This window comes from Mustela erminea, chromosome 17, assembly GCF_009829155.1.
Source record: "Mustela erminea isolate mMusErm1 chromosome 17, mMusErm1.Pri, whole genome shotgun sequence".
Classification (NCBI taxonomy): Eukaryota; Metazoa; Chordata; class Mammalia; order Carnivora; family Mustelidae; genus Mustela; species Mustela erminea.
In genome coordinates, this window is record NC_045630.1 from 39,618,445 (window position 1) to 39,630,654 (window position 12,210).

The following is a 12,210-nucleotide window of genomic DNA, read 5'->3' on the forward strand; positions in this document are numbered from 1 at the left end:
ATGAGAAACATTAACTCATTAAGCAACATACATTTTAATTGTAAATTTGCTGAGCAATATCCTAGCTCCAAGGGTAAATTCTCTACAATAATTCTCTCCAATATACCTTCTGTTCCCCTCTCTCTTCTTCTTCTGGAATCCCAATTATTCTAAGGTTGTTTTATCTTATAGTATCACTTATTTCTCAAATTCTCCCCTCGTGGTTCAGTAGTTGTTTGTCTCTCTTTTGCTCAGCTTCTTTATTCTCTGTCATATGGTCTTCTATATCACTAATTCTCTCTTCTGCCTCATTTATCCTTTCAGAAAGTGGTCGATTTTCTCTTTCTAGAATGGCTGCTCTTCTCTTTGATCTCCTGTCGGATTTGTAGGTGTTTGGAATGGTTTGATAACTCAATAGCTGAACTCCTGCTACCTGATGTCCTGCTACCTCAGCCTGCTACTTCTCCGCCATCTTGACTCCTCCCTATTCCGAGCTCCAAGGGTAATAAGAGATCTATAACATCTGAACATGTTTTTAAGACATTTTGCAACTCAGATTGAAAGAAACTCTTCCTGATTCTCCCAGATATATAATCATACTCCAACCTCCCTTCATCTGAACAACTAATGTACCTCCTGTGGATAGTTATGACATTTATTGTACATATTTGGAGGATATAATGGTCCCTAGAGAAAAAAAATAATAAGTGCTTATATGTCCAAAATGAGAAAAAGTAACCAGAGAAGACAAAGTTCCATGTTATTTGACTCCTAGATACACCTGCTCAACCTTTCAGAGGCCTGAGTCATAATAAAAAAGGATAAAAAAATGCAATATGAGAAATATCAAGGCATATTTTCATTGAATTACCAAGGGATTTTTATTTTACATAGAAGAAAAAGAAGGAAATCTTTTATTATTTATGGCAGATTATTTATGGGGAAGGGAATTCTCAAAAATCTGGCTTTCTGCTTTAGAAAATGATCTCCAAATGCAATAATCATACATAAATGCTTGACTTCCTATCACCACTCATAAAGACTTTTTTGATAAATATTTTCTTCTATCACTAAACAAATTTAAATAACCTTTGATTTATTTGCTGAAAAATCACTGTAAAATAGCAGAAATACTGTATTGTTTTGAGTACATAAAATGCATATATATGGCAAGAAAGTGAGCTCTAAAGGCAGATTTCAGAAACGACATACTTAAATTCCCTTAGCTGCTTTTCTTACTTTTAACTATCTTTTTCCCTTGGATATCTAAAATCTGGATCCTTCTCTGCTAGAGAACACTGCAAAGGTGCAAGGTCACATAGAACTTCAAAATTATAGAATACAATAAAAATTAAAACTAGTAAACCAAACGTTTACCTTTACTAAATTACGATTTGGGTCTCTGACCGGTTGAGCTTAAGATGAACACATGGGGAGATTCAAGATTTTAAGCAAGAGAATTGTCCTCTCTAGATTAAAACCATGTTCCAAGAGTTCTGACTTGAGGGATCTAAATTTATAGCTCTCTTTTAAAATACTGATTGTATAGCAAAATATACAAATAAACAGACTCCAGGGAGACAAAAACCATTTGCTCCCTCTTCCGCCATATTATCAGCTTCCTTTACTTTCCACCACCCTGCTATGATGGCTGCGAGCCAATTCCTGTGGCAAGACATTTAAAAACAACCGCGTGGCTCCGTATTGATTGGCAACACGAAATTTGGCTCCATAAAGTCTGGAGAATGTATCGGGAGCTAACGCTGTTACCTGCCTGATTTCAATGTATCTTTGTGTGCTTAGCACAGGAAAAACAATTTAATAACAGGCAGTTTACAGTCTTGAGTATAGTGGACTGGTGAGGTTCAGCTCTAGATGCCCTGGCAAAACTCAGCCAACAGATTGGTAGTTTTATTTATTTATTTGTTTATTTATTTTATAAAGTTAACTTTTAATGGCTCATTTGTGATTGAATCCAGAATTTCATAGTCTATGCTATCAACCCCTAGATTTTACCAAAAATTTCTTGCTATGCCTATAACATGCTAACATGGTCAGATGCAAAATACAGTATAACTGGCTATTTTGCCTAGCAAATCTGATGTTACTTTTTAACGATACCCAACCACTTTAACATGAATAGGAATTTAACATAGTCACAAACATCCATGTGGAAAGTGCATTGTGGAGTATGCTTGTGTGAATGATTATTTTAAAATACAGGTTCAGTAGGGGAAAATGACTTGTTTGTGTTAACCTGTAAAATCTACAATGGAAAGGAATATTCATCTTACTTGAAATCTAAGTGTTAAATTTAGTTGGAATGAGCAGGTTCATTAATGATTCTTGTAATATGGGTCATGATAATGAAAACATCAATTTATAAATTGTCATTTAGTATTGGGCTTTTTCCACTGCCTTAGCTTATTGTCACTTATATTCACATATTTCTATTAAATTCAGGGTGTGGCTCACTGTCTTTTTGTTAGGGTGATAATAGAGGCATGTGGTTTTATTTGTAGGGGGAGCTTTGGAAGGAATTAGGATCATCTTAGGCCATTTTACTTCTTTGTTTTAATCATTTTTCCCCCTCCTAGTCAAAAGAGATGATGACTATTTCTGACTCAGTGGAAAGTAAATAATCTAATTGTGTCAGGATTTAAGAGCACTTACTACACCATGATAAAAAAATGAAATAGAAGCAAAACATAAAACATAAGGTATTCAAAAACCTATTCCTTCAGTCTCCCAAGTGTTTCATTTCCCAAGCCCTTGCCTGCCTTTCTCCTATGTCTCTGTAAATCACCAAGCAGTCTGGCTTTCTGCCATGTTTTCCTTCTTTCCTTTACACCAGCAACATCTACATTTTAACATTGGCTTCTGCTACTACTTACATTTTTTCTGTCTTTTATGTGCCTTTCTCTCTATATACACACATATATGAAAAACACGAAGAAAGAATAAAAGACTGAGCGATCTGTTTTCTGCCTTTTTTATCCTTCTCTCAGTCTCCTTTAGACCGCTGGGGAGAAAACAGTTCAGATGCAAATGATTTGGATGCATTTTTAACATAAATGGGATTTGGATTTTTCTACTCTGTTTTGGAAAAATGATTTAACATCCTTGTCTCATTTGAGATCCATAGAGGAAAGCTTTTAATAGCTTTTTAATAGCTTTAAAATTTCAGATTAGTGAAATTCCTTTTATTCCTAGTTTAGTAAAAGTAATTTTGAATAGATGTTGAATTTTATGGATGCCTTTTCTGTATCTGTTGAAAAGAGCACAGCATGTTTTCCCTTTATTATATCAATGTGGTAAATTACTTTGACCTTTGAATATGAATGTAATAGTGATGACCTCTTTTTTATTTTGGTATTTCAAAAAGTTGTCAGTAAACTTGGATTTATAACATTTATAAGTACTTTCAAAGAAGCAACATTTGGGTTTGTTAATTTGTTCTAAAAAACATCTTTTCTTTTATTTCTTTCTGTCTTTATGTTTCCTTTTTTCTACTTTTTTTAGTCTTAATTTGTGCTTTCTTTTCAAGTATATCAAATTAATATTTAGATCAGTGAAAATTATTCATTAATTTTCAGCCTTTCTGCTTTTCTAATACATTTGTCAATGCTATAAATTTTCCTCTAAGCATGGCTTTAGCTACTTCCAAATGTTTTGATATGTCATATTTTAATTAATGATTTAATTTAACTAATGGATATCACTACATTTTATTTAATTGTTTGATCAATGGGTCATTTAGAAATACATTGTTTAGATTCTAAACAGGTATTTTCTAGTTATCTTTTTGCTATAGTTTCTAGTTTGGCAATATATTAAAAGAACAGATTCTGTTTAATTTAAATCCGTTGCAATTTGTTCAGTTTCTCTTGGTCTGTATGGGAGGTGTACTCTGCAACCATCTCTGTGTCATTATAGAAACCAAGTCATTCATTATATTTTACCAGCATTTTCTTGATTACTATTTTTCATTTTGTCTTTTGTTCAGAAACTTTAAATTTGACACAGTCTGATTTGACTGATTTATAATTTGTATATTTTATTTTGTGTTTCAGGAAATTATTCCCTATCTTGACATCCTAAAGATACTCTAACACATTTCATTTTTTTTAAAGATTTAATTTATTTATTTGACAGAGAGATCACAAGTAGAGAGGCAGGCAGAGAGAGAGGAGGAAGCAGGCTCCCCGCAGAGCAGAGAGCCCGATGTGGGGTTTGATCCTAGGACCCCGGGATCATGACCTGAGCCAAAGGCAGAAGCTTTAACCCACTGAGCCACCCAGGCACCCCCACATTTCATTTTTTAAAGTTTCTATGATAGTTTAAGATAGTGAAAGAACTAACCAAATATGATACTAAGACTGCATACATGAATCAGGACTGATATAAGTAAATTGATAAATACTGTCACTGTATCCAGGATCTATCCCCCACTTTTTTTTTCTTTTGATATCTCTTACCTTAGCTTTTCTAACTTCAATTAGGACCCCTACTAACAATAGCTAACATTTATTATTGATTATGTTAGGAACTATGCTAGATGCTTTATAGTCACATTTTATTTTGTTCTTGTGCCAATCCTGTGAGATAAGTATCATTATCATATCTGGTTTACAAATGAGGAAAGTATCATGCTAAAAGTAAGGGATCTGGTAAACAAAGTTCTTCTGAGTTCAGGCAGCCTATGCAGGATCTGACCTTTAGTCTCTATGGAATGCTAAGGTCATTACTAACACACAAAGAATTATAGTAATTACTCTCTTTGCCTTTGGGATTTCTCTTGGTTCTGCTTCTCTTCTTCTTTCGTCTAGTTTCTAGTCCTTTGCTTTTGGTTTGAATTCTGACTTTTTACTTAGGCTCTTTTAATTGACAGCTCTATTTTAATGATCTGCTTGCCTTTGATTTAGCACTAACTTTTTATTGCTACCTACTACACCTGGCTCTAACTTCAAACTCTTGGGTTTTCACGCTATTCATTGCTCAGGACTCAATCTAATGCCTACATAACAGGGGATATTAAAGAAGAAATATGCTATACTCTTCCTGTAACTCTAGTAACTAGTGAAATATCCAATACCTCCTCCAAAAACCATTCCTTTAGTCATTTTTTCATGTATTTAATTTTTCTTCCTTTTTTCCTCTCCTCCCTCCCTTCCTCCCTCCCTGCCTTCTATCCTTAAGTTTATCAGACTTTTATCAATGTTAAGCTTGTCTGTTCTAAGCATTGGGCATAGAAGGATGAATAAAATATGTGTCTTGCTTTGTAGAGCTCATCTTCCAACAGAGAACAAATGTTGATGATAATCAGTGAAATAACATTGCATGAAATATTCTGAATTCATCATGGATGTTTTCATAAAAGAGGTAACAAATGAGCTGAACCTTTAAAGATAAATTTTTAAGAATAGGGAAGTGGTGCTGAGAACTAGAACTTAAATCAAGATGTGAGATTTCCACATAGTCCTTTAAAATTGAATAGAAGTAGTCTGAAGGAAAGAACTTAGATGATCCTGGAAAATGGGTTTATTGGTAACCACAAACCCGGTGACATTTTATCACTATACTCATATTTCAAATATAGCATATATTATAAAGTTGTATACTCAAGTGAAACCCTAATAAGCCACAATGTCCCCGACAAGATCTGAGCACTCAGGCCTACCTTCCATTTTACTTGTGTAATCTGTCCTCAGTGTAGAGTAACTCAGTGAGTGATTTAAGTGTTTTTTCCTTTCTTCACTTTCTAGGGACTTTTCTTGATAAGCCACCAAAGCATTATTTTAGAAAATTCAATTACTTTAGCCAGGTTGAAAAAAAAATAAGTCTATGTGTTGTTTTTACCTGTATATATCATTTCTACTGCATATCTTTTACATAGATGAATGGCATCCAACCATAAATTTAGGCTTCTAAAATATTTTCCTTAATTATACTCAGTTTGCCTATAAAATATGGCCTAGTCAAAATATTAAAAGTAATTCTGGTTTGTCATGAAGTTGTTAATCTATATATTCCTTAAGCTAAGGATGACTTCTAACTTTAAATTATTGAAACAGAATTGTAACTAATAAAAAATTACATTTGGGAGTGCCTGGATGGCTCAGTTGGTAGAGCATGATTTCTGAGTCATGAGTTCAGGCCCCATATTGTGCTTAGAGCTTACCAAAAAAAAAAAAAAAAAAAAAAAGTGATATTTGTTCATGTTACTAAACTTTATCTAACTTCATATGATTTCTACTCTTGTCTATTATTTCTTTTTAGCTCTCCAAGAATTCATAGCAATTTCCCCCAAAGAACACTAAGTTATCCATTCTTTGATCTAATATTTTCTGAATTTGTTGGTTAGCTCTTTATTCTAAATACAATCTTTTTTTAAAATTCAATTACTTTGCAAATATGTAAGTTTTTTTAAAGTAGACAAATTAACAAAAAATAGAAAAAATGTATTGCATTCTCCTTTACCAAATTAAAAATGACACAACCATTTTTTAAAGAAAAGAATCTAATGATCATCTTCAGATTCAGAGTTGTAAGTAATTTTTTTTTTGGATAGTTATAAGAAGAGGAACTAGGTTTAATCTTTAATAGAAACGATTAAATTAGCTTTTAAACAGCACTGTTGAACTATGTATTATATGCAAAAATGAAGACTTACCCTTGTTCCTCTAAATTTTGAGGCAAAGGCAGTTTAAGAATAGTTCTGGCTTGGGTCTCCAAATTAAACATTTTTTTTTTTTTTTTTTTTTTTTTGCCAAAACAGGAGACTGCCCACCCCTCCAAAATAAAAAGCAGTTTTACCTAGGATACTTTAGAATTGTCAAAAATAATAAACTCAGAGTGGGAAAAAATGAGTAAAACTTAAGAGTTTAGAGTAAATCTCCAACCCATTTTGAAATGTCTCCTAAATATCTCTGATAGGTAATTGTGCAGATCACCGAACATATATTTTACTACATAGCTCTCAAATTGAAAATTTTAAACACTTCTCTGATTTCTAAGTATTATTTATTTAAAAATTATATGAATTTTTCCAGTCTCTAATATAATAAAATAGTCTCAAAATTTAAAAAAATAAGTAGATGAGGTAAAGATCAAAGATATAATAATTTATATTTCATTTTATTTATGAATGATTCAACACACTTTAATTTCCCTGAAATGTTTCAACATGTAAAGCAAAATATCAAAACTGTTTTGTTTCCACAAAGAAGATGTATAAGAATATTTTCGTACATGAAAAGTATGGAGCTACTTTATTATTGTACAAAATTTTATGGTAAAGCAATTCTGATACTTGGTTGTAATGGTTGTCATAACTGAAAAATATATGCCATGTTGGTATATAGATCCAAAAGAAAAAAGGCATTATTAACTGTGATTATTAAATTATGGAATTAAATTTCATCCGGTAATTAAGCAAAGGTTTTTGTTGAAGTTTATCCGCTAAATCCCTGCCATCCTTGATGTCCTTGAGCTATTGCTGCACAGTAACTGGAGAATCACAGTTTTGTATCTTAGAAAATAATTTAAACTCTGCAGAAATTATATTGGAAAATTTAAGTTTCAAAAATCATGCTTATGCAAATAAGATGCATATACATTTTTAAGGATGTCATGTCATTTGTGGCAAAGCAAAGCACAAAAATTAAAAACATTTTTATCCCTCCCTTTTAATAGTGCTGAAAACTAATATACACTTTTCTTTGTTGACCCCCTGTGTTGTGAAACTATCGCAGATCCTTCATGATACCTTCACCTCCTGATAGAGACAGAGAACCAGGCTCAATTCTTCTGTCAACTTCTTTCTAATTTAAAAATGGAATGTTCTCCTTTTTACCTCCTCTACTTAAGTGGACTGCCTTGAATGTCTCCTGCGGTGAGCACATCACACTTTATAGACCATTAAGTTAGGTTAGGGTTAGGGTTACAATTAGGTGGATTACATTTGCGGTTACTGTTTTGCTTGATTAACAGATTCTTCTATTGAATCACTATTTTCCCTCTCTTAACTTCTACTCTTAGATAGGTTTACTGGAAACCATAAAGTCATGCCTAGATTGAGAATCTCAGGGCTAAATGAGACTTTAGAAGTTATATGGTTAGATTTCCCACACAGCTCTAGAGTTGCCAGATTTACCAATTAAAAATAAAAACAGGGCATCCAATTAAATTAGAATTTCAAATAAATAACACATTTTAATGTATAACTATGTCCCAAATCTCTATAAATACTTAGTATCTCTTATTTTATCCGGCAACCCTAAATAGGTGACTGCTCTGTAGGAATTCTTGTGTTTGGGTAGTTCGCTTTCCTTTTTCCAAATGTAAAGAAATATTTCTTGGTAAATAGGGGGGTAATTGATTGTAAATGGAGTGTGTGTGTGTGTACATAAACATCATAATCAGCTATGATGACATTTTTCTTTTTTCTTGCTCTTTGTTATGAATCATAAATTATCTAATATCCTGACATGATAGGTCCTCTGAAACTTTATGGAATAAGAACAAAAATAATACAAAACCTGACTTTAAGGTCTTGAAGACCCATGCTTCACGTGTCACCATAAGGAAGATGTACTAAGCAATGTCAAGAGTCGTTTAAGGGTACAAAACAATGGTGGTTAAGTTGGACAGACAGCATGTATTTTTGGACTTCTAGTCAAAGAAAGTTTTCTTCACTGGCCACAGAACATTCTCCATGCTTCCTAGTGGGTTTAACCTTCTAAGACATCAGTAGGTCCCCCGAGGAAATGGCTGGGGGGGGGCTATCTAGGACTTTGGAGCTTACCTTCCTTTTCAGTGCGCCACCCCAAATGCCTTGTCAACTTGATGCACAGAGAGAAACTCATCTTCCAAAGGCAGTATCAGTCAGTCATGGGGATTGAGTCTTCCCTCACCTCTGCCATTTTGCCATATCTTGAATAAGAGATGAGGGAAGAAAAAATGTAAAAAGCTCCTTTAACTTGAAGTCACCATTGAAGTACAGCTATTTACATTATGTGACAGATTGGGAAACTAACAAAAGTGGGCTTTGGAGGCATGTTAAAAAGCTATGACCCCAGTAAAAAATTTCCTTAATTACTGGCACAGCAAAGCCCTGCACTGTGGAAAAACCTCCTTGAAATCCATTAGTCAAAAGAAACATGACTAGAAGCTCCATTTTGTAAATATAGCATGCTTCTGGAATTACGGTAGCTAACCCACCCCTGAAGGACGCCAGACTGGAGATAAGGGCAGGGTCAGATTCATGGTCCTGTGAATCTTTGTGGGCACAAGGCCCAGTGCTTCAAAAGGCTTCCATGCTTGATTTAAAGCCCTACTGTTATTGTCTTGAAAACCTTAATCATTTTCAATAAGGGTTCCCACAAGTTCATTTATTTTATAGTGGGTCATGGAAATTATGTTGCTGGTTCTGCACCGAGAAGAGAATTTTGGTCAGGGCTGTGACTTGTGATCAGAGGGCAGAGCTTTCCTAGGTACTGTGTTCCCTTCAGTAATAGTTCAGTGCCCGTGTCTCCCATCATTGAGTGGGGAGTACCACCTGTACGCTATCATCCAAATCAGATCTAAACTTTGGATTTTCATGATGACTTCTACCTATATCCAACTGGTTATTAAGACCTGTGGTTTCTATCTCCTACATATATGAAAACCTTATTGCCTCCTTTTTGTCTCTCTGCTAATGGCTTTCTTCAAGTTTCCTCAGGGCTTTCTTGGTCAATTATGCTAACTACTTCATTGGAATACCTGATTCTGGTTCAGTCTTACACTGTACAATTCATCTTCTATAAAAGGTCAAATTCTGCTTGCTACTGCTGCTTGTTTTTGTAAATAAAGTTTTATTAGAACAACAGCCATACCCATTAATTTACATCTCACCTATGGCTGCCTTCGTCCTATAGCAGCAAAATTCAGCAGTTGTAACAAAACCTGGCAAAAACTAAAATACCATGTAACCATTTCCAGAAAAAGTTCGCCAATTCATGTTTTATAGTTATCCCTAAATCATCTTCTAACTTGCATATTTCATCTTTCTGTTTCCCCGTTTAACTCCAGATTGGCACTCCATTGTTCACAACATAAATTCTTAGCTGTTCAAACTGGCATACCCAGTTCTTTTTTTTTGTTTGTTTGTTTACCCAGTTCTCGATAGGCCTCTCTCTCTCTCTCTCTCTCTTTTAAGATAAAAGAGAATGATTCTTTTTTAAAATTTTAGATCTTATTTATTTGAGAGAGAGAGAGAAAGCATGAGCAGGGGGAGGGACAGAGGGAGAAGCAGGCTCCTGGCTGAGCAAGGATTCCTAATGTGGGGCTTGATGCGGGGCTCAATCCCAGGACCCATGGATCAGGACCTGAGCCAAAGGCAGACACTTAACCCAATGAGCCACCCAGGCGCCCCAACTGATAGGCCTCCTTCTATTTATTTGGACTCTCTGCTAACAATATCTGGACCATTGTTTCCTACTGGAGTGGAGAAAAATGGGTGGGAAAAAGAAGGAGGAAAAATGAAGTGGAAGGTTTATCAGGTTTACTTCAGAAGATATTCTTTTTTTTTTTTTTTAAGATTTTATTTATTTGTCAGAGAGAGAGAGCGAGCGCTGGCAGATAGAATGGCAGGCAGTGACAGAGGGAGAAGCAGGCTCCCTGCTGAGCAAGGAGCCCGATGTAGGACTCGATCCTAGGACTCTGGGATCATGACCTGAGCCGAAAGCAGCTGTTTAACCAACTGAGCCACCCAGGCGTCCCGTTCAGAAGATATTCTAAATGCCACCCTCTATTCAATGGCTTTTTGTGGGGCCACACTAATTTCAAGATTAATTGCCTCAATTAAAGCTAATTTATATTCAGGCTGCAAATACAATGTACCCAACAATATTATCTGAACAGAAGAAATATTCACTGAGGGAAAAAATATTTCCCCCAAAGGTAGTGCATTTTTATTAAAAATTAAAAAAAGAATAACATTTATTGCTCACTATGTGCCAGATGTTATCCGAAGCATATCTGATGCACACGCTCATTGAAATTTTTAACAGTGCTGTCTTGCTGGTGGAGAATAGGAGGCTTGGAAGGGTAAAGCTATAATTAGTAGGCAATGGGGCCAGAATTCAAACTCAGGTGATCTCATTCCTGAAACTTCATATTTAATTACTATACTTGTGTCCTTCTGAAACAAAGCACTGCTTTTCCTTGATGTGAGGTCAGGTTCTCTGGAAAATATCATAAAGATAAATAGTTCGGAATTTTATTACTAAAATGAAACACTACATTTTGTTTAGAATGACCTACATGAAGCTGGAAGGGCATTGGCTGTCTCTGATTGAGGAAGCCTATGTAGCCAGACAAATGGCCTTTTCTTATTTTATCTATTGGAAATTAAAGGTGACTAGGGGACTTTAACAAATTTGAACCCTCATGGTACAGGCAGCTGACAATTGACTTTGGGTTTTCTTATTTATTTATTCTCATCTACTGATGAAAATAACATATTTTGTTTTGGAATGAAAAAAAAAAAACTTGTCAAGTCCCATTAAACCAAAAATGATATCATCTCTGGAACTGAAATAAAGATATTTAATTTTACCATGTGCAACCTGGATCAAACTTTATAGTTGGACACTGATATTCAGCAAGGCAAAGATTCTTATTCAGGGTCACGGAGCAGAATCAGAAGTAGAACCAAAGGCTTAATAGACGAACCTGTGTACTTAGTAACTAGGTCCTTCATTCCATGGTTGTATATATTGTGGTTGATTGCTTGTAGCTTTTGACATCAATATTATTATCAATACTTATTAAAAACAAAATAAAACTTTGAGTCTGTGATAGTATCTGTTGTCAGGTATATGAGGTTGCAGTACTCTATCTCTTTAAATTCTTCAGAAAATCTACATCCAGCACATCATGTATGTGGTAATATCAAGTTCCTGATAATTCAAGTCTCTTAGCCTTACAATGCTTGTGTTGGCAATGTCAGTCAATTATCTTCTTTTTTTTTGGATCATGACGTCGGTAGTTATACCAGAGACCTCAATTTTCCTCCTCTTCACTCAAAATGTCTCTGGTCCTCACTCTTCTTTTCTTCTTTCTAGTTTCCATAAAATGTAATAAGGTCTTTGGTATTTCTAAGACTGCATACCCCATTGCCTTTCCTCTTTGACTTCTTTTAAAACCTCATTTTGAAAGAGGCACTTTGTCTTTTTTTCATTTCCA

The 12,210-nt window shown here is 34.5% G+C and overlaps 1 protein-coding gene across 2 annotated transcripts in view; it reads right to left on the reverse strand.

Annotated features, from left to right (window-relative positions):
• ATP6V1G3 (ATPase H+ transporting V1 subunit G3) overlaps positions 1 to 12,210 on the reverse strand; it is a 54,110-nt gene that overhangs the window by 41,085 nt on the left and 815 nt on the right. The window contains exon 2 of one of the 2 annotated variants that reach the window (XM_032318867.1): positions 8,786 to 8,913. In XM_032318867.1, the coding sequence (XP_032174758.1) occupies positions 8,786 to 8,846 (61 nt within the window). In that variant the 5' untranslated portion in view covers positions 8,847 to 8,913. Of the gene's footprint in view, positions 1 to 8,785; positions 8,914 to 12,210 lie in introns of those variants that run through there. The other variant, XM_032318866.1, reaches the window with a different exon arrangement.